This window comes from Microcebus murinus, chromosome 24, assembly GCF_040939455.1.
Source record: "Microcebus murinus isolate Inina chromosome 24, M.murinus_Inina_mat1.0, whole genome shotgun sequence".
Lineage (NCBI taxonomy): Eukaryota > Metazoa > Chordata > Mammalia > Primates > Cheirogaleidae > Microcebus > Microcebus murinus.
Genome location: NC_134127.1, coordinates 10,644,345 through 10,667,707, shown reverse-complemented (window position 1 = coordinate 10,667,707; position 23,363 = coordinate 10,644,345). Strand labels below are relative to the sequence as shown.

The 23,363-nt window shown below is 44.1% G+C and overlaps 1 protein-coding gene across 2 annotated transcripts in view; it reads left to right on the top strand.

The window, feature by feature from the left end:
* Positions 1-796: 796 nt before the first annotated feature.
* RBPMS (RNA binding protein, mRNA processing factor) overlaps positions 797-23,363 on the top strand; it is a 181,907-nt gene continuing 159,340 nt past the window's right edge. Inside the window, exon 1 of one of the 2 annotated variants that reach the window (XM_012784141.3) lies at positions 797-1,398. In XM_012784141.3, coding sequence (XP_012639595.1) covers positions 1,333-1,398 — 66 coding nt within the window. In that variant the 5' untranslated portion in view covers positions 797-1,332. The remainder of the gene's footprint in view (positions 1,399-23,363) is intronic. The other variant, XR_012914675.1, reaches the window with a different exon arrangement.

The window sequence follows — 23,363 nt, the reverse complement described above, 5'->3', positions numbered from 1 at the left end:
AAGATCATCGGGACAGACCTCCAGTTCTGCTAGCAGTGAGGAATAGTCACTTAGCCAACCAGTATTTGTTGAGCGCCTACTGTATACCAGGTAGACCCTTTAAATAGCCGTGGGATTAAAAAGATACACAGTCTTGTTTTCCAGGAAGGAGCTCCCTGAGGACTGGGGAGCCGGCTAGGTAAACAGTTCCAGAAAGGTCTGGTGAGAGAGGAGCCTGCGAGGCGTCGCAGGGCCGGCCTTTGAGATAGGGTTGACGCCGTGTCCCGAAAAAGCAGGGCCGGAGGTGGCTGTGCAGGGTGTCACTCGAGGTCTCTCCTCCTGTCACTTGAAGCCGGCGACTCCGAGGGGAGGACTCAGGGTCTCCGCCGGTACTTTGGAGGAGGCTAGGCTTGGGGACAATGGGTGCTGATCCCTCGTGCAAAGCGGGCAAACAAAAGTAGCACACGCCAGTTCCCGGTCCCCGCACCGGCAGGGCCTGGGCCCCGGACCCCTCGCCCGGCTCCCGCGCGCGCACAAGCGAGGTGGCCAGCTCGGGTCCCGCTCGGACGCCGGGGCGCCGGGGGCCGGCCTCCCCCCTCCGCCGCCGCGGCCTCGGCCCGCGACCTCCCGCCGAGCCCGGGCCGGGGTCGCCAGCTTCCGCCCGCGCCCGCCCCTCCCCGGCGCGCGCCATCCGGCCGCCCGGCCCCTCCTCCCGCGGGGCTCCGCCGGCCCGTCCCGTCCCCGCGGGCGGCAGCGGGAGCGCACGTCCAGGGCGGGCGGAGGGCGGGGGAGCGGGCGGGGGAGGGCGGAGGGAGAGAAAGGGAGCTGCGAGGATCCCGCACTCGCAGAGCCTGCCTGGAGCGCGCACTCCGCGGCTCTCCGGGTGCCAGCGTCCCAGCCGCGGCCCGCGCGCTGCCCCGCGCCGCCTCCTCCTCCTCCTCTCCGGGCACCCCTCGTCCCCGCTTTCCTCGGCTGCCCGGCCCGGCCCGCGGCAGCCCCCAGCCCCAACTCGGTCACATCCCCAACTCTCCGGGCTCCCTCCTGGGACGCGCGTCCTCGCCCCATCCTTTCTTCCTTCCTTCCTCCCCGCTCCGGCGCCCGCCCGCCCTCTCCAGGTCTGCCTCCCGGGGCCCGGTCGTCCCCGTCCCCGCTCGCTCGGCCCGCGCCCTGCCCCGTCCCCCGCTCGCACTTCCTGAGTCGCCCGGCCGCCGCGTCCCCGCTCCGGCCCCCGCAGCCCGCGGCGCCCGCCCGCCCGCCCGGGGGAGCCCCGGCGCCCGCGGAAGGCAGAAGTGGGCGAGCGCGCCCTCGCCAGCCCCGCGCCCCAGCCCTGCCCCGCGAGCGAGGACCGGGAAGATGAACAACGGCGGCAAAGCCGAGAAGGAGAACAGCGCGAGCGAGGCCAACCTTCAGGAGGAAGAGGTACCGGGCGGCGCGGCGCGGTGGCGGGCGCGGCCGGGGACGGGAGCCGCGGGCTTTCTGCAGAGTGCGGGCGCGGGGCCCGGGGAGTGGGGCGCCGCGGCCGCAGGTTTGGGGACTGCCCTTGCTCGGGACGCTGCCCCGGGACGCGGCCGCGATGGGGTGTACCCGGGCGGCGTGCGCGCGTGTGTGGCGTCCACGCGCGTCTGTGTGCCCCAAACCGCGTAACGCCGAGGACTTTCCGGAGACTCCGTGTAAGTAGCGCGCTCAGCTTTGTCTGCCCGGGCTTTAAAAAGTGGAGCCGAGAGTTGACTCTTGGGTGACCTCAGGTCATTGCTGGGACCCGGACCGTCTGGACTTAGTTCTGGGTGGTTCTGGGTTTGGGAAGCTGGGAGTAGTGTGTGCGTGCAGGCGGTGGGGGTGCGGGGAGAAATTGGGGGGAAAGTTCTCGCGGAGAGGTGCCCGTGTCCCCTGCCCCCCTTCCTTTCAGAGTTAAAAGTTCTTGGGGAAATGTCTCCCTAGCTCAGGCGTTTTGGATTAATAGATAACTCATCAGCCGCATTCTTCTCTGATGAGTCAAAGACCCCGAACCTGGGCGATTAACTTTAGTTAAGTTTAGGGGCCACGCAGACGCGGGAGCGGAATAAAAGGGCTAAAAACCTAACAATTCGCCCAGTGCTCATCGAGGATGTTTTAATAGGACTTTGACTTCTGAGTGTAAATTTTATACGATGTCTGTGCAGTTGCGGAGCGTTCTTTTGGTGCAAACAAAATTTAGTAAATGTGGGGAAAGTGGGGGGACTTAGGAACGAATGTCCCCAAATTTTGTAATTAGAATATTGGTAGTATCCCAGCAAATCACTCTGATCCTGCAGCAGGTACGTTCTCTGGAGTCCAAGAAACCATCTTTCCTTTACTTTTTTAAAGATCCCGCGTTAGTTGAGTTCTTAAACATTGTACGAGGAACTTTAGAGTGTGTGTAGGTGCAGGAAAGTATACATCTCAATATATGCCCTGAAAAGGATTTTTACAGGTATTGCATTCTGTTGCAGAAGGTGAACACGGAAGGTAAACAGATTGATCTGCCAGAGGTTAGGATGTTGAGATTATTGTTCAGATACTGTGTTGTGTGCAAACTCAAATTCTCATAGTGAAACCAAACATTGCAGGAGGAATGCATTAATACATAAGTCCTCTGCACATTGTTCACTCGTAAACTGGGAACTATTTAAATGGGGAAGATAGAAGAGAAACCTAAGCCCACATAAACAATGCAAATTTTTTTTTTTTTTTACTCTCAACACAGTGGTGGTTGGTAGTGCAAACCTAGGTGAATTGCATTAAGCTGAAAATTGCCTTCTCAGCTGAGGAAATTGCCTGTTTAATAAGGAGGCATTATTTTGAAAAGTGTTATTTACATGCTTGTTGTTTTATAACTATAAATGTAGGGATACTACTGATAGTTTTTTTTTTTTTTAAGAGATGGAGGTTTGACTTGCAAGTTACACTTTTTCCTTGAACTTCAATTGGCTACTTTGCTATTGAAGTTATTTTTCCTTATCACTTAAAATTTTTTAAAGGATAAGTTTGCCTTTTTTATTGCTATATTTAACCAATCCACTTAACGCATTAAGGTAATCATTGCTTCAGAAACGTTCTATTTTGGTTAGATAGGCAATCTGTTTACTTGCTAAGGGTAAGAATGTATGGTGTGAAACAGTCCTCTGCTCACCCAGTTGAGAAAAATTGTAGCTGGGAAAAAGTTAATCGGGCAAAGCAAAGGTGGTGGTGATTTTTTTTTTTGCTTTTGGTAGGTTGCAAAAAGAGGTTGAGTATCTTAATTAAGTAAAAAAGAATCACCTTTTTCTGCTTGAGCCATCTCAGCTGAACTGCCACCAGGACTGAGGTATTGCCTGCCTTGTTCTTGGGTCCCCCTCCGTTAATATGAGGTTGTGTATGATAATTATGCTGTCATCATGGGTCATTACAGTACAGTCACTGCCTCTCACTTGTCCTGTTGCCCTGACTGTGTTCCTTTTCAGGTAGAAATGGTATGTGGCTCCCAGAGTTTGTCACTATTTTTAGCAAAACATTTGTTATTTAAAAAATAAGGGGACGGGTAGGAAGAGTTCAGAGCCAAAGTTGTCCAAGAGGCGGAGTGTACCATGAAGAGAGAGGATTGATAATGTTAGAAATTCAGGAAAAGAAAAGTGAGTTGGTTTGAAAGAAAGCTGCAGGTAATTTTGCCCTAATTCCCTGTTTTGGGTTTATGTTTTGTCTTTGGAAAACCCTTAACCTCTTTTTTTTTTTTCCTCTAACCTTGAAAGCCACAAGTAAAATAAATAGGATATTTGGTGGGTCCCATTAATGTGCTCTACATTAGGCAAAACCACTGCACTGGACTATTTCCCTGGCCACCCAGGGGACCAGCAACTTGTTCTTGAACACATTTAAAAAGCGTTGGCAGTGGACTCCAGTAAACAGAACACACACATATAACATACATATACACATAATGACAAGAGAGGAAGAATGTGCTTTGTTGTGATTTCTGGTGGCCACTGAACCGATGTGGAAAAATGAGTCCAATCATCATTAACAGAAAATAGTTTATTTCATTTCAAAGATCTGAAGTGGTCTGGGCTTTCTCTACCATGTTATAGAATCCGTGTGTTTTTTTCCTTCCTATTTTTTGAAATGAGTCCTTTTTATCCTTCAGTATATTGTAACTCCATTTCAGAGTTTCCAGTGCTAACCCTGAAATAATGATGCTGAAATTGTTATTTAGTTCCGGTTGCATAGAATGAACAGTCCAGGATTTGGGAAATTTTTTTTGCGGCTTATTTTAGGTTTAAAGTTTTTGAGAACTTGGGAAGACTGTGTACTTTTGCTTTGGATAGTATTTAAAACTTTGAGGAACAATAATTTTAGGATTTGGCTAGCCAGCTGCGTAAGAGAGACAATACATCTGGCTTTTTGGTTTCTAGTGTGTTAGACGTGTTTTCCTATGCAAGTTGTCCCTGTAAAGAAAAAAAAAAAACAGTTGTCAAAATCTTAACAGGGATCTGAGGTTTATAAGGTTTATTTGCATATATGTAATATAGTATCAGATCCGTTTCTTATGTCACTTTACAATTAATAAAATAATTTGTAGAATTTGTGTCTAATTTTACAATCACTTTGTTAAAATTAATAAATATATCAGTAATAGACCCATAATTTATCTAATCAGTTGTCATTCGTAAGTTTTAATATATTTAAATATATCAAGATTTTTTTCCATCTTATACTTAGAAATAATTTGTTGGTCACTGAATTTTCAAAATAGAAATTTGTTTCTTGGAAATCAGATGAATATGTAATTTGGTTTTATTTTTACTTTAATTTTTATCCCAAGTGATTTACAAATCATTTCTAAAAGGCTTTTTTACTGTGTTGAAGCACTGGTGTGAAGTAATTTCTCCTTAAATTGCTTTGACCGAACTGACTTATATTTAAAACTAAAAAAGCAAAATACTTGGCACTGTTGGAATATTGATCGAAAAGATGTTTGGCAGATGTTGGGCAGAAATCATATAAAGTCAGTTGTTCAGAGGTTACTACAAGTCTTTGCATTCATTCTTTTGAAGTGCTTAGTAATTTTGCCAACATCTTGGGGTCGTGAAGAAAATTGTTTTCTTATAATTGGCACATAGAAAGGGTAAATGTCAGTTTGATGTGGCAACCTCAGGTTGTCATTGAGCATTAAGATTGATCTGCATTATGACTTTGGGAAGGCACAAAATGCTTTTACACAATTTAACGGAGTTTGGAGTCTCTGTTGTTCCAAATCAAATCTAATACAAGAAACTTACATTTCAATCATAGAGTAGGATTTGATGGCAGTGATTTGGATGAGAATCTAGTGACCTCGTACTAAAATGGTGCTGTTTGAAACACTACAAATACGACACTTTTGAGTTATTTTTCCAGTAGTGGTTTTAAAGTTTCCCTGGCAAACCGTTAGGTACATACATATGTCATTATCTTTGTTTTCAGGGGCATTTGTTTCTTGGATGGATAGTTTGGATGGGGTAGAGGTTCTTTTTTTGGAGATGCTTTTACATAACTCTTGTAGGTTCATATTAATTTTTGCTTGGGGGATGCCAGTGTTCAGTGCCGTCGATGTGACAGTGAGGGGGGTGCTCTTGTGCACTACAGAGGTGACATAAATCAGTGCAGCTTTTCAGAAGGACTTTGGCACTATGTATCAATGTGTTCAAGCCCTTTGATTTAGCACTTTTATTTTTAGATTATTTACCATAAGGAAATATAGGGTATAATAAAGATTTATTTATAGGAATGGTTATTAGAGTTACTTACGATAGTGAAAATTCACAAGGTGTCTTATGTCTGACATAAGAAATTGCTAGGTGAATCATTGTATAATTCCAGAAAGGGGTATGTGCAGCCATTAAAGGCTATATTTGTAAAGAGAAAAAAAAAATACATGTTTAAAATATATAAGTATACATTTTATATATCATGAAGTATACATTTTATATATCATGTAAATATATTTTTATTTTATTTATATATTTATTCTTTTGAGACAGGGTCTTGCTCTCTTGCCCAGGCTGGAGTGCAGTGGCACAATCGTAGCTCACCGTCACCCCAGATTCCTAGGCTCAAGCAATCCTCCAGCCTCAGCCTCCCAAGTAGCTATGACTATAAAGGCACATGCCACCATACCCAGCTAATTTTTAAATTTTTTTGTAGAGGTGGGGTCTCATTGTATTGCCCAGGCTGGTCTCAAACTCCTGGGCTCAAGCCATCCTCCCACTTTGGCCTTCCAAAGTGCTGGGATTATAGGGGTGAGCCACCACACCCCCAGCCTATTTTATATATACTTCACTCATTCATATATACACACATATATGTATATATTTGTTGGCTTAAAACAACAGAAATTCATTCTCTCACGGTTCTGGAGGTCAGAAACCTGAAATCAAGGTTTCAGCAGACCCTCCCAAGAGTCTGTATGGGAGAACCTGTCCTTGCCTGTTTTCAGCTTCTCATGGCTCTAGGCATCCTAGGCACTATATTTTTATTCTCACGTTATGACATTAAATGAAAAGAGCAGATTTTGAAGTGTTATACTATGTGATGCCAGTTCTCTAAAGTAAATATATACACGTAAAACCAAATATCAATAAAATTTATCTGATTGATGGATTATAGATCATTTATTTTACTTTCTGATGCTTTTTCTGTGTTTTAAGTTTTCTAAAATGACCATGTGAACAAAAATTATTAAATGTCTTTTCACTTTGAAGATTTCTCTGAATTCCCTTGTGATACTTACAAAACCGTTGTGTTGGTCACATTTTGTTTTGCTCGAAAGCCTTGTTATGGGTGTTGGGCGTTGGGCAGTGGGCCTGTTCATGGTCATTGTAGCCCTTCTTTGTAATAGTAACCCACTCATTCCTTTATCCTGGTCGCTTGAGTGATCTTAGCTGCCCTCCTTGTTCCAAGATCCTTTCTCAAAATCCATCCTTACGCTGTACGGCTAGGTCCTCTCATGCCCCCAAACCTTTCAGTGCTATTCTGTTCACCAAATAAATCCAAACTTGACTTTCAAGGTTGCCCTGGTCTACCTCTCTACTCTGCAGAACTCTTTCTCCCTCTTCTCTTCTCTTGATCTCTAGTCCGACCTGCTTTCAAGATGGGATTCAAGTTTTCCAGCCTGCTTTTTTTTTTTTCCAAGATCCCCTCACCGGAATGTCCTATCCGGTAGAAGTGATTTTTCTTTAGAATTCAAGTAGAAGTTACTTTGTGTTATCTCCATTTAACTCCTTGATCATTACCTTTTTTCATTTCTTTTTTTTTTTTTAAAGAAACCTATGTCATTTTAGTATTCCCCATACTCAACACCTACCCAAAGACAGTAGCCAGTAAGAACCCCCTCTCACACACATAATTGTTTAGAAATACAGACTTTGTAAGCATATATGCAATGTTCTTAATGGGAAAGGTTGGTGATGGTGGGCTTGTATAGGTCATCTGTCATTATGATAAGCAGCCACTTGTTTCATGCTGGGTATCTCTTGCCCACTGGGGACTTCGAGAAGTCATGGATGGACCCACCGGGAAATGACCTCCTTCCATCTGCTGTCTGTAGCCTCTGAGTGCAAAGGTAAGAGTGCCTGGTCCATCTGATGGCCATCGTCCATATGGGACTGCTCGTGCCCTGGTGCGCTTGGGTTCTCACCATTAGAATTTGGTTTCTGCTGTGGAATTCCATTTGACCTTTTTGGACGTGGCCTTCTGGAAGCCTTGGTTAGGTTGAAGAGTGCGGGGCTCCCTCTGTTCCCAAACAAGCCCGCTCTGTGTGACAGCCACTTTGGAATGTTTGTGTTCAGTTTCATTTGGCACCTTAGTGTCTGCCTGGGGGTAGGGGAAAGGGAATGCAAATGTTCCTCTTGAACAGTGCTTGCTTTGGTCAAAGAAAAAAAGTCAGGAAGGAATGAGGAGAATGAACCTTAATAGCTGGAGCTAAAGAGGCTGCATAGTTCAGTGGGCTTGAGGCCATCTGGGACCAGGTAGTTAAGTGGATGCCATGTGGCCATGAGATGTCAGTTTCATGCCCCACGAGGAGGGAGGGTGAGCTTATTTGACACATGGGATAACTTGGGTATAACTCACATCCCTATCTTTAAAGCATACTTGGAGAATATGTTAAACAACTTCAGTGCAGTGTGTGTGTTTGTGTGTGTGTGTGTGTTGGGGGGAGGGGTTGCTTGACATTACTCGGAACTTGAAACTGACCAGAGGGTACAAGTTTGAGCTCATACTTACAAACTTGCCTGGTTTGTCAATGTTGCTGATATCAGAAGAAGGGAAATACAGAAATCTTTTAGCCTACAAAATTTTTTTTTTGGCATATTATGGGGGTACAGATTTTAAGCTTTCAATAAATGCCCATTTCCCCCCCTCCCCCCACAAGTCTGAGTCTCCAGCATGACCATCCCCCAGATGGTGCACATCTCACTCATTATATATGTATATACCCGCCCCCCTCCACCTGCCCAATACCCTATTACTGTAGTACCTATGTGACCACTTAGGTGCTAGCCTACGAAATTTTGAGAGATGTTTTTATCTGGTCACTCAAGAAATAGTCATCTGTAACTTTTACTGAGTATTTACTATGTGCCAAGTTACTGGCCAAGCACACTACGTATATTATCTTATTCTGTCTCCACAGCAAGCTGATGAAGGTGTTAGAGGACGATTGTCCTCATTCTCTTTGGGAGGTGACTGAGAGATTCAGTAACCAGGGCTGTCACCTGCAGAGTCTGGGGGTGCCAAGGTCAGAGAGGGGCAGTTCGTGCCTTCACGTTGCTCACAGTTTAATGATGATGGCCCTGTGTAAATGAATATATAATAGGGCATGGTGTCGAAGTTGAGAGTTGGGAATACTGTCAACCCTGCAAGGAGATGATTGGAGCTCTGTCAAAGAAAGCTTTAAAGAAGAGGTGACATTTGAGCTAAGTCTCAGTTGAGATTTTTTTTTTTTGAGACAGAGTCTCACTTTGTTGCCCAGGCTAGAGTGCCGTGGCGTCAGCCTAGCTCTCAGCAACCTTAGACTCCTGGGCTCAAGCGATCCTCCTGCCTCAGCCTCCCGAGTAGCTGGGACTACAGGCATGCGCCACCATGCCTGGCTAATTTTGTCTATATTATATTAGTTGGCCAATTAATTTTTTTCTATTTATAGTAGAGATCCAGTCTCGCTCTTGCTCCTCTGGCTGGTTTCGAACTCCTGACCTCGAGCGATCCGCCTGCCTCGGCCTCCGTTCAGTTGAGATTTTGACAGATGAGAAAAGGGGTTCGCCAATGGGGGACAAAGATGACCCAGGCAAGGGGTGAACAACATAGAGAGAGGCTTTAAAAAGACCCTTTTGGGGAAGAGCAAGAGGCAGGAGAGGAAGGGGAAGTAAGAATGGCACAGGCCTGCAGGTGAGGAGGTGACAAAGGAACTTCTGCCCTTGGAGTTGGACTCTCCTCTGATGGAGTGCTGGGTGCATGTGTCACAGTAGGTGGCATTCCAGGACATCGAAATGGGCAAGGGGACACAGTGGGTTTGGGCATTGTTGTTGAGAACCATTAGTGAGCTTACTGCTGGTCTCAAAGTAAGGTGGTGGCTGGCGGTGGCAGTTGACGCAGAGACCCAAGAGGCGTTCAGGTCTTCCCTGACTGTCCGTGCAGGAGAGAAAACAAGGAGACAGACATCCTGGGGTTTCTCCTGTGGGTGACTCACTAAATGGTAGTTGTATTTGTAGAAATAGAAAATAGGTTGAAAGGGGAAGAAAAGAGGTCAGGAGGTAAAGATATTGGGTTTAGGGTGCAGAGGTCTGATTTTGAATTATGATTTCCAGAACAATTCAGGAATATGTAGCTGGATCATGAAAATGGGGGTGATGTGAATGGGAGCCCAGAAGATGTAATTCCTAGTTCCTGGGAAATCTTGTGAGGATAAGCAGTGAAAACGATAGAAAATTTACCTAAAATTTGAAGCCATGTGACCAAAAAAAAAAAAAAAAAAAAGAGGAGGGGTATTGAAAACTCTCATGAAAAATCGAAACAGTTTTTTTTAGAAGCTCTCTTTAATTTAGGAACATAAAAATGTCTTAAGTGTAATCTGCCTACTTACAATAGCGTTTGGTATACTTACCCATTAGAAAGCCTGGGAGGGAGGAAGGGAAAAAAATCTAGGTGTATACATTATTTTTCATGCCTTTTTGCTAGTCTTCTGCAACTTGTTTTCCTCTCAAATTTGCCAGTAGTTCCCAGGCTTTTACTTCTCGAACTTTCTATCTCCCAACCCTATACCTAGGAGGCAAGATCAAGCTACCATAAACTCTAGAGAGGCATGCGTGTTTTTATAAGACAGAATTTCTACAAGTTGCTTTGTTGTTTTTTTGACTTTATTGGGGGGGGGGGGAGAGAAGGGTGGGATGAGCCTTTGGCTTGCAGCCCAAAGACATCTATTCTGTGGGCGGGATTTTCATTTATTCAATTCCTACTTCCCTAAAGGTTTGTGGCTGTCTTTTCTGCCCCTGCTAAGTGTAGAAATAGCTCAGGAACTTAAAAAGAAAAAAACAACGTCTTGCCTTTGTATTTCTCAGTTTTAACCCTTGCTTGCCAACCATTATGATGCATATTGTGTAAAGTGCTAAAAAGAAAAAAAGGAAATGGCTGTAATAAATGCCAATCACACCAGGAAGGGAGATTCAAATTCCCGGCGGTAATGCAGTATTGTCACACAAATTTAAAATGCAATGGGAGGGAGTGTCAGGCAGCCAAGTTCTACCCCAGGCGTCCTCAAACTACCGCACGCGGGCCACTTGCGGGTGTTTTTGCCTGTTTGTTTTTTTACTTCAAAATAAGATATGTGCAGTGTGCATAGGAATTTGTTCATAGTTTTTTTTGTTAAACCATAGTCTGGCCCTCCAACTGTCTGAGGGACAGTGAACTGGCCCCCTGTTTAAAAAGTTTGAGGATCCCAGATTTTTCAAAGGCAGGAGAAATCTGAGCCTCTCAAAGTTGAGGTCCATCTCACCAACCCATAAAAATAAATTTAGAGGCCAACTTCTACTTTTAATTAATCCTTCATTGCTCATGAGTTGATTTTTAGTGACGTTCCTGTGAATTTTTTTTTCTCCCCCCTAAATTCTTGTGTCACCAGGTAGATGGGCCGGCCAGTTGCCAACGTTATCGTAAGAGAAATGCTCGGGATTACCAAAAATATTTTCCTTGAATCCACAGGATCCTGTTTCGTGAAAATTGCTCCTATGCCCAACCTCTAGGATGGAAGTTGGATGCCTCCTGGGAGAAAGTGTGCACAGAAAGTGCTATCCTATTACAGAAGCTGCTCCATTTCCTTTGTGCTTAGAGGGGAAGTGCTACAAAAGTGTAATTACTTTACCCAGCATGTGTGATTTACAGGACTTAAAATGTGTGAGTTTCCAAAGAGGCATCTGTTTTTAAACACTGTATCCCTCCAAGCCAGGCAGGATGTGTTTGGGGAGGGGGAGGGGGAGGGGGAGGGAGGGCAGGCACGTCCAGGACGCTGGGGACTTGAAACCCTTATTACTTAGTTCCTGCTGCTCCCTAGTGCCATACCTATCTTTGAGCAGAAGGAATGGGAAAATCTGCGGAGTGCTGGGATCTAGTCACTCACTAACTGGGCCAGGTCATCCGCTGTTCCTATTCTGTTTTCTCAAGCCCAGTTCCTTCTTTTCCCAGGCCCTCCAAGCCTTTTCCCAGGAAGGAGCGAGAAAGAATTGTTAGAGCTAGCACTCTGAGACCATGTGTGTTGCGAGAATTTCCTTTGCAACCTTACTTTTCTTGATAGGTGTAAGAAAATCAGGTGGCTCGAAGATCAGGTGCAAGTCCAAATATCATCAGACTTATACAAATGCTTATTGATTTTTGCATAGTGATGGACGTGTTCAGCGTTTTTGGAAGTCTTGTCTACTCTGCTTTTAGCGTTGCTCTTTTTAGCAGACCAAAAGAAGTGTTATCATCCCATGTTTTGGGATAAGAAAACTGAGGCTCTGGGAGATTAAGTAATTTGTCTGAGGTTTTACAGCTGGGGGATAGGAGCTTAAAATTCTCTAGTGGCACATGAGGTTCATGTGATCTGGGCCCTGCTGGTGTGTGTGACCTCATCTGCCAAGAATCACAGCCTCATTCATTATGCTTCGGCTGCCTGGGCCTTATTTAGGTGTCTCCAAGTTGCCAAACTTGTTCCTGCCGCAGGGCCTTTGTGTATGCCTGGAAAGCCCTTCCCTGAGACAATACAGGGCAGACTCCTCCTTGTCATTCATTCAGATCTCAGTTCAGATGTTACCCCAGAGAGACCTTTGACTTCCTGAGTTTCTAACAGTCGTGGATTCCCACCCCTTTTATTTCCCAGGAAATGCTTCTTCCCTTCTGATATTGCCAGTGTGTACTTATTATACTTTCTTATTTTGTACCCCTGGAATGTAACTCCCTGGCACCTGGGCCCTTCCTGTCTTGTTTAATGCTGTAAAACCCCAAGATCCCGCTAGAACAACGCCCAGAACTAACTGCCCAATACATTTGTGTTTTGTGAAATGACTGGAATACAAACCAGCCCATCACATGCCTGTGTTTGATACATCACCTCATCTTAACCCTTTCTCAGCCCTTGTCAGATTACGTTTTAATTACTTCTGCCTTCAGGATGATCACTTCTGAACCCCCTTTCCCCACTTTATTGCCTCCAAAACTGCAGTTGTCATGTCACACACTTTTAAGCCAGAAATGTTACTTAGATGGTAAGTGATAGATCCCTTTTGGGAATATGCAGCAGGTTTTACACACACAAAGGATTCCTTCCCTTTTGTCCTGGTAGAATGAAAACCTACTGCATTAATTCCATAGGACCAGGAGAGAAGTGTGGGCCTGGCGTGTAGGGGGGAATGAGTTTAAGTAAAAAAGCAGGGCGAGGTGGATTTGATCCCTGGTTTGCAGATGTGACTGTTGGGTTGTCAGGGTTTGTGTTAATAACCCAGGTGGAATTGATTTGGAGACAGCCTTACTTACCGTAAGCTTCTGGTCCTTTGATTGTAGCCTCAAGCTCAGTGTTTTCCTACATTGGCCTGCAAAGTAAAAAGGTATGTTGCTGGGCTTTAGCCAGAGAAATACAGCCTTTAAAAGCACCTATCCACGGAGCCACATAGGAGCATCTAATTCATGCTTGTGAAGCTTTAAGCAGCCACCTCTTGGCCACAATTTGTCAGCCTCATGGACTCAGGAGCCATTTCTATTCGTTGTAAAGGGGACCAGGTGACACTTGAGGATAAAAGACACTTAAGCCATCCTTATGTTAGTGCATCACATTGACAAGTCACCTGTTAATTGAGCAGATCAGCACACTAATGAAAGCATAGGTCATTGGATTATGCTCATTTCTGGCATTTATGTCAATACTTGACCTTGAGCAAACTTTACAGATTTTTATCATTACCTGATAGTGTTAGAACCAATGATATATAAATCCCTATTAGAAGTATTTTTCATTCATTTTTTTCTTATTATCTCTTTGTTTGGGAGGGTCCCAGGTCAAGTCGCGGAAGTTGCTTGTCTTTGACAAGTCATTTAAGCCTCTTTCCTTAACTAAAAGGTAGGTATTGTCCGGACAATGCCTGCTATGCATTAAAAAAAACCCTTAATTCTTATTTTTCCACTTTCTTTCTACTTTCCATTTCCCTATTGTAATACAGAATTCTGCTTTGGCTTGCTGAGCTCCGTGCAGGGTGGGCTGTTTGGGGTGGGGTTGGGGGAATGGTTTTAATTTTAAGCTTTTTTTAAGTGAAAACCCTTAGACCTTTCCTCTTGTTTTATTTGTTACATTATTACTTTAACAAAACAAGGAAAAATTAGTGACGCACTAGACCTTTGCTGTATTCTCAAAGATTAATCTTAGGCCTGGTTTTCGTACCTGAAATTGTTTTGTTTTGTTTCTTCCTAAGCAAATCAGTGCCTCATTGCGAAATGGGTGGGAGGCTCCGGGTGTGAGCTCACGGCAGGAAATGACCCTTCATAAACAAAAGGACTCTTTTAGGCCCATCCTGAGTCTTTGTGTTTCGGGGAGGGGTGATGCCGAAAACCAGGGCTAGGAAATGAATCTCTTGCATTAGCTGTTCTAATGGGGGAGGGGAGAAAGTGCAAGATTCCCTCCGGGCTTGTGTCCCAAGTGTCTGAGTGCTAGGCGACACCCACCGTGAGAGCCTAAGAAGTGCAAGGAAGAGCAGGGGCCAGGGTGGGTCTCCCCTGTTTCATACCCTTAAGACGAAAGAACGAACCAGGTTGGGCAGAATCAGACCCAGCGAGACATTCACCTTGAACTTGGGCTTTTGCTTGAGAAAGCCCATGACCCGCAAAAGGCAGAAATATAGAATGGAGAAAGCAAGAGAAAAGGGATTTTTGTGTCGTCTGTTTATCCACTAGTAGAACTTCAGGTGTACTATGATTTGCTAATAAATAGCCTGTAAGTAAATGGAAGAAGATCTGAATTGCTGTGTTAACTACTAATTTTTGTAAATCTAAACTGACCACCTCTAAGAGGTAGTGACTGCGACAGGTTTGATTGACCAACAAAGGGGGTATTTGTAATCGGTGCCGTGTTAGGTAGTGGGCCCCTAATGAAGAAATGCCAGGCCTTTCCCTGCTTTGGAATGTTCTCCCTCTTCACTTCAAAGTGACCATTCATCATATCAGTATTTGTACAGCAGGATCCCGAATTTATATTGCTAGGAAAGGAGTTGGGTCTTATCAAAAATTATTTTTGCCCTGACAAATTCTTGCTGACTTGCAGTTGAACTTCTGCTCTTCCAGGGATACCACTTGTTTTTTTTTTTTTCTTTCTTTTTCTTTTGAGGAACATAAATCTTCTCACTAATAATTAGAAACACACATCTTGTTGAAAACGGTTTTGTGGTTTACTTAGTTTTCAGAACACTTGGAAACGACAAACAGCTTTTCTAAGAAAAAGCATTGTTTGTCACACCACCGTTTTGGGGGCTTTTTATTGTGACTGTATTTTTAGAAAGGCCAGCTGATGGGCTTGGTTGGGTATATGTGTTCAGGGTTGAAGGGTGTTCACCCCACAGCACCAGATATTTAACAGAATTGCAGAGATAAGATTAAAGCTGCCACTCCGATCCCATTGTGAAATGGTTTTGTTTATGTATTAAATGTGGCAGAAGACTATCTTAAATAATTTGAAACCAGGGGTGCAGGATTGTTCAAAAGAGACATGATCATTAAAAATTTCAAAGGTGACAGAAAAATTATTCTTATTGAAAATTCCTGGCCGGGAGCAGTGGCTCACACCTGTAATCCTAGCACTTTGGGAGGATTGCTTGACCTGCAGTGATCGCCACTGCACTCCAGCCTGGGTGACAGAGGGAAGGCCTGATACCCCCAGCCCCATTTCCAAAGGGGGAAAAAAAGAAAATTCTAGTGTCTATAGTGTTGGTAGGTTTTCGTCATTTTCTTACTACATTGTTTGAACTTTTAATTTGAGAATGGTTAATGTCATAAGTTATCAATTCGAGTAGGGCACAGTGGCTCACCCCTGTAATCCTAGCACTCTGGGAGGCCAAGGGGTGTGGATCACTCAAGGTCAGGAGTTCAAAACCAGCCTGAGCAAGAGGGAGACTCTGTCTCTACTATAAATAGAAAGAAATGAATTGACCAACTAAAAATCTATAGAAAAAATTAGCCAGGCCTGGTGGCGCTTGCCTGTATGTACTGTATATAGTCCCAGCTGCTGGGGAGGCTGAGGCAGGAGGATCGCTTGAGCCCAGGAGTTTGAGGTTGCTGTGAGCAAGGCTGATGCCACAGTACTCTAGCCAGGGCAACAGAGTGAGACTCTGTCTCAAAAAAAACCCAAAAAAACCCAAGTTATCAATTTACAAATATGGAACTATATATTGACATAGGTTCAATTTATAGGAGGTTATCTATGGTATACGTTTGACATACGTTTTTTATTCTTAAAGTATCAATTATTTTCATGTCATTATCTGCGGTAACCTATGTGACCCACTCTCTAAGCTGCTTACCCCACTAGGCAATCCACAGTCAGAAGAATGGCACTCACATTCTTTGCATTGAGAAGTGTTTGTGTATCCGAGCTTGGCGAATAAGACTATAAACATCCACCACTGGGACGCTTTGTGTAGGTTGTTTTGTGGTCAAGAGGGACTCAAGAATGTAGTGTGTCTGATTTTATTGGGTGAGGGAGCAGCTTTTTCTGTAGTTTTTCACATTCATGTAACTACTGATAAACCCTGAATCAAAGTGGAAATGTCCCGATCAGGAATGCTTGTCCATGTTCTCCATGTTCTTAGATGATCAAAGGCAAGTGTCTTGCCCTTTGCAAGACTAGCATCTGTTGCCATTTGGTCATAGTGCATGCACCCAGCCTGCTGACTCTGTATCTTAAAAACAAAAACAAAAGTCAGTGGGGAGGGAGCGAAGACTCAGAAGTGCTATGGGGCTTTGGAATACTAGTTTCTGATTTGGGCAAATACACATCGAAAGATGTTTTAACCATTTAACTGCCCCCTCTTCTCCTTGTTCCAGAAAACTCCACGGGCCTGTAATCGACATGAGAATTGCTCTCGTTTCTCTTGTTGTAATATCATGGGTCATGATTACACATGATATGAGTGTGAGTTTACCTTGAAGTAATGTACAAATAATAATAAAATTAGCCCAGGCAAAGCTCAGGTGTTGCTTAGTACAAGAGACTTAGGCATAGAAATCTATTAACAGCCGTCTGACTTTTCGGGCCAATGCTCTTTAAAATCTCTCCATATAACTAATAAGCACTCTATTTTCCAAATTGAAATTGCGATCATATTACTTAGAAAGTTTGCTGTAAATATTTTTTCTCCCTCCCCATGCCTAATGGATTAATTTGTTGTAGTCTCATGAATTAGGAAATTGATCCTTTAAGGCTAGGAAGAAAGAGTAAGCATTATACTGTCCATTTCACTCCCTTGAGGAAGTTTCCCTTCATGGAAAGGTCTAGAGTGCTCTCCGGTATTCTCACAATTCCTTTGTTGTATTGGAAATTTGTAGATCCACTTCTTCTACTGAAGGTGGTCCATAGCAGAGCTTCTGTGTGGAACAGACATTTTTCTCCTGGGATATTTTTACATGTTGTAAGCCCTGTCGTGTACTTACTTCTCTTGGTCATTTCCCCCCATGTTTCTCAAAGGAAGAATTGTAATGTGTCTCCTCTACTTTAGAGATAAAAATAATGATAATAGATCCATTGCATTTTTAATTTATTTGCTATTTAGGATTGAAACTACCAAGAAATCTATAATCAATTTGTTCAGCTAATTGTTGAATCATATTGTGTCCAAGTTTCCTTTTACTATTTTTGCTTTTCAAATATGTTTTTTTTTTTTCTTTTAGTTAAATTCATCTATGCCAGGTGCAGTAGCTCATTGTGCCTGTAGTCCCAGCACTTGGGGAGGCCAAGGTGGGAGGATCACTTGAAGCCAGGAGTTCAGACCAGCCTCTGTAACACAGACCCTATCGCCACAAAAGATTTTTAAAAAATGAGGCATGGGCCTGTAATCCTAGCTTCTCTGGAGGCTGAGGCAGGAGGATCGCTTGAGCCCAGGGGGTTGAGGCTGCAGTGAGCTATGATTGCCACCACTGTGCCCCAGCCTGGGTGATAGAGTGAGACCCCACCTCAAAAAGAAAAAAGAAAAATTATCTAGTTATACCCTTCTTCCTTCAACCCTCATTAGAATATACAGGAAAGAAAAAATAAAAGGAAGAAAAAGAAAAATAAACAATTCTATAACTGCCTTTCTACAACCAGTGGTCATACCTCGATATGTGTCTTTTTCATGTTCTTTTCTCTTTGTACACATCTATTGTAACAAAAATGAGATTATGAGTGTTTTCCTTTTTTTTTTTTCTTTTTCATTTGACATCGTTGTGAACATCATCGCGTGCCAGTGTATGCATTTAAATTCCTCGTGCTGTGGTATAGACCGGAAATGCCTTACAGTATTAATCCATCCAGTCCTTATTATTGGCTACAGAGCTCGTTTCCAGCCTGTGATATAAACAGTGCCGTATACATCCTCCTAGCTAAGTCTGTGTGTCGGCCCTTAGCGATTTCCTTAGCTTACACTCTTAGGAGTGGAATTTCTGGGTCAAAGGGCATGCATTCTTTTTTCAGACATTTGCTGTTTCTTGCCAGATCTTCTCTAGAAACTCTGTACTAACTCACACTCCCACCGAAAGTTGCGAGCAGCAGGCCGGTTTTCCTGCTTCCGCTGCCACTGCCGTTTGCAAATATTTCAAAGGTTGCTGCTTCACTGTGGAGTTTTTCACATTTGTGTCCTATCTGTGATTGATAATTAATATCCCCTGTATTGCCTGATCTGTACAACACCTGGATGTTGCATATTGACATTTTTTTTTTTTAAACCCCATGTCAAAACATCTCCCAGTTGTTTCTTTTCTTTTCTTTTTTCTTTTTTTTTGAGACAGAGTCTCACTTTGTTGCCCAGGCTAGAGTGAGTGCCATGGCGTCAGCCTCACTCACAGCAACCTCAATCTCCTGGGCTCAAGCGATCCTCCTGCCTCAGCCTCCTGAGTAGCTGGGAATACAGGCATGTGCCACCATGCCCGGCCAATTTTTTGTATATATATTTTTAGTTGGTCAATTAATTTCTTTCTATTTTTGGTAGAGACGGGGTCTCGCTCAGGCTGGTTTCGAACTCCTGACCTTGAGCAGTCCGCCCGCTTCGGCTTCCCAAAGTGCTAGGATTACAGGCGTGAGCCACCGCGCCCGGCCTCCCAGTTGTTTCTTATACTTCATTAGGCACTAAAATCCTTAGCAGATAATTTCTGGAGATGTCATCCTTTAAGTTTATGGAACCCAATGAAAGTCGTTGATTTTTGCGATCACCTGTGTGTTAGGTGTTTGAGATATTTTCTGGCTATTAATGCCTGGCAATGTGGCCAGTACTTGAGGTGTTCTGTGTGTGCATGTTCAGAATTCGAGTCAGCTGTGCCATTTATCCTGCGAAGCAATACTGCTGCCCATTCACCTGTATTGTAAGATGCATCCTGATTTCATGGGCGTCACAGTGTGGAAACATGTCTCAGAATGGGCGAGTATATTCTGGTATCTTCTTTTCTGGTCACGTGGTTGGTTTGCCCTTGATGTTGAGGACAGAGACACCCTCAGACACTTTGGCCGGTTTGACATAAGTTTCAGTGCACAGCTAGCCAGTTCCATCTTTGGAAAGAATGTTATAATTACGGTTAAATCAACAATGCCTTTTATTAAGCACAGACCTGGGTGTGTATCTACTTGTAAAAAATGTTCCTTTTTTTTTCCCCCCCTTCAAATTGAGGAGGTAGTCCTGGAGCTCCAGCGTGGAAGCCGCCACAAGTATTTCTCAGTCTGAAGGAGGGACCACTCAGGGCATTCTTGTCCTTTCTGGATGCCTACTGCATACCAAGGGCCGAGTCCTGTCTTGAGGAGTGCAGCCCGGGGTCTCCTCGAATGAGCAGGGCAGTCGCATCAACCCCAGCCCACAGGCCTCCTAATTGTTAGCAGACACTCTTAGGAGTGCACGCCCTCCCCAGAGCCTACACACATGTTGTTAGAGTGTGACTCTAGGAAACTGAGCAGATGTAATGGAAACCTCAGTCTTGACTCATCCTGATGGTTCCATACGAGTGGAATTTGCATCTCATTGAGCATTTATTTCAGGGCAAATTCCATTCGAGATCCTGAAATGTACCCCAATCGGAATGCATGGTAGCACCTTTCTGGAAGGAACGGGAAGCTCTTTTCAGAATAAAAGATGTCTTCTTTCCCTTGAGTGTGGTTGGCAGATGGAGGAGTAGGTTGATGAGAACTGGGATTAACGAGAAGGAGGCAGGTATGACTCCCCTGGGGGTTACAGTCATTGGTGTTTGTTGAAGAGAGGCCCCAGAGCCTGCTGTCCTCTTGGCTTTTATGGGGGAGGTAGAAGTGGGAAGCAGTTTTCCTGCCTATTTGGAAAGACCCCAGTCTACACAGGAAACGATGGGAAGATAAGACAATCTTGTGTCATGTAGATGGATAAGACTTAGAAATTCAAAGGGAGAGAGAGCAGTGTGAACCCAGAATAAAACAGGCTTTGTTGGGGGGAAAAAAGAGGGGGGACTTTTTTTGGGAACTGGTAAGGTTTAGAGACATGGGCACTGGGTTAGGAGAATTTCACCATCATAAAAGTGTGGAAGTGGTGGGAACGAATGTCGCATACCTACGGGGCAGGGAGAAGCCATATGTGGCTGTTAATTTTGAAAGAATGAATGATGTATATATTTGGGGATATGTTAAAGAATTTTTGTCAATGTCATTGCTTTGCCAATCAAGCCTGTTCCACAGGTGATCGATCTATAACCTGGTAGAAACACCTGTGGAACTCAGGTGCCAATAGGCTAAGCCTTCTTTTCTTTCTTTCTTTTTTTTTTTTTTTGGAGACAGAGTCTTGCTTTCTTGCCTAGGCTAGAGTGAGTGCCGTGGCGTCAGCCTAGCTCACAGCAACCTCAAACTCCTGGGCTCAAGCGATCCTCCTGCCTCAGCCTCCCGAGTAGCTGGGACTACAGGCACGAGCCACCATGCCCGGCTAATTTTATATATATATATATATATTGGCCAATTAATTTCTTTCTATTTTTTTATAGTAGAGACCGGGTCTCGCTCAGGCTGGTTTTGAACTCCTGACCTTGAGCAATCCGCCTGCCTCGGCCTCCCAGAGTGCTAGGATTACAAGCGTGAGCCACCATGCCTGGCCCTTTTCTTTCTTTTTTTAACCCCCAGTCAAACTCATTTTGGGTGCTAGGCATGCAAGGCCGTGCAAGCTGTTCAGATTAGCATGCTGGAAAAATAAGACACTTTCTTTTTGGCTGTTTGTCCTGAACTTACCTGATGAAGCTGTTTACACCACAGTTTCACCTTGTTGTTGTTGTTTTTTTTTTTGCTTCTTTATTCTGCCTCTTCAAAATAGCATGGCTGTTTATCAGTCATGGTGGCTCTTAGTCTTGGCAACTGGATATATAATTCCTAAGGGATAAAGTCATTCCAAAGATATTAGACTCCCACTGTATTAGGCCCTAGTGATGCAGTGAGCAGTAAACCGATATTGCCCTTAATTGTGCTGGAGCTTACAGTGTAGTGGGAAAGAGTGTATTAAATAAGCAAAAGCACAAATAAATACAGAAGTACAAACTGATAAGTGCTACGAAGAAAAAAATGCAGTTGCTGTGAAAACTGTAATTGATAGGTCACAAGGGGACCTTCTCTGCTTTGCTCTAGGGACTGTTTATTGAATAGCTGGTTGAATCCTCACTACAATTGGACACAGGTACCGACCACCATCATTCCCAATTTCCAGGCGAGTAACTGAGGCTCAGCGAGTTGATTAACTTGTGCTGGGTCACAGCTAAGAAATAGCAAAGCCTGAACTTGAACCTCAGCTGGTAGCTCAAAATCTGCTACCCTTTCACTAGACCTCGCTACCGGTTTGGAGGATACTTTCTATAGAGACGTTTATTCCAAGGGAGCAAGACGTCTCTCGAGTGTGTACCTCTTGGGATCCTGCCTTAAGAGAGAGGAATTTGAGACATGGGCTTGCCTAAGCCCCTCAGTGGTCAGTGGTAGGGCAGGTTCTTGTCCAGAAAGTGCTCACCTGGTTATACCATCTCAGGTTGCAGAAAATCTGTGTAGCCTTGGGCTTCTCCTTGCCACAGTGTCCAGTCCAGGGGTCCTCAGACTTTTTAAACGGGGACAGTTCATTGTCCCTCAGACCATTGGAGAGTGTAGCGCACATTCCACGCATGCGCACTGTGGGCCTGGGACGAGTCGGCTGCTAAGCAGGACAGGCAGCGGCGGCAAAAACACCCGCCGGATAAATGTCCTCGGTGGGCTGCATGTGGCCCGCGGGCCGTAGTTTGAGGACCCCCTGGTCTTTCCTACCCTTGACAATCCCACTTGTCTGGACTCCAGACCCTCAGAACCTCCCTTGAGTCCCCCACCCTTTAGTCCATTCAATACTGCTGGCAGATTCCTTTTCCAAAAGCTACTCTCCACAAACCAGGAGGGGCCTTGATCAAAGATTGCATGTATATGGAAGAGTTCTTGAGACCACACAGAGCACTGTACAATCGTATAACACCATTTCTATTGTTGCAGTTAGTGGGTAAGATCCAACTTTATTGAGATGCAATTCTCATATCCCAAAATTCACCCTCTTAAAGCGTATAACTGCATAGTTTTTAGTATATTCAGAGTTGTGTAGCCATCCATGATCTAATTTTAGAGCATTTTTCAACCCACCCCCAAATACCAGACCCATTAACCAGTTACTCACTTTTTCCTCCTCTCTGTAGCCTGAGGCAGCTGCTGATCTACTTTTTGTCTCTATGGATTTGCCTGTTATGGACATTTCACACAAATTGAATAATACAATATCGCCTTATTTCATGCAGCATAATGTTTTCAAGGCTCATTCATCTTGTAGTATATGAATTGGTACTTTGCTCCTTTTTTTTGGCTGAGTAATACTCCCATTGCATGGATGCACCATGTTTTATTTGTTCATGTGTTGGTGAACATTTGGGTTGTTGCCACTTTTTGAATGCCCCGTTCTTACAAAGGCATACCACCTCTAGGTCCCTGAATTCCTAGTGCCTAGCATGCTTTCTTCCATCTTCCCCATCTACTTACATTTTTTTCCTTCCTGGTTGACCCTATGGGGCTTTCCCCCATAGGATTAAGTCAGCCACTGACTTAGAATACTGAATATTTTTCCTAGTATTTTTACTTCTGTCCCTTTTATGTATCTACAGAAGTTTGTTGTGTTTGGACATTGAGCTCTTTTTTTTTTTTTTAAAGACAATTCTTTCAACAAATACATATTGAACACCTGCCGCATGCCAGGCACGTAGTTGGCAGTTGGGATGAAACAGTGAACAGAGCTAAGAGCTCTGTCTTTGTGGGGACTTTTAACATCCTGGCAGAGCTTACATTCTTGGTGACTTTATTTTTTTTTAAATGTATAATTAACTGTTATATATTTCCAGCACCTCGCCACAAGATGTCATATGGTGTAGATTCTCAATAAACATTATTTGGTAACTGACATTGAAATGCCTTAATAATCTTTAAAAAATTCATTGAGGCCACTTAATCATCTCCATGCTTTATGGATTTCTTTCTGATTTCTTCATGGCCCTATGATTAGGGTTGCTGAGTTTATTTATGAGGGCAGAAGGCTGTGTGAAATGTCCCCTTGGAGACTGGAAATGAACTTGAGAAAGCACATCTCAACATTGTCGTCTTTGTGTCTTTACTCCAG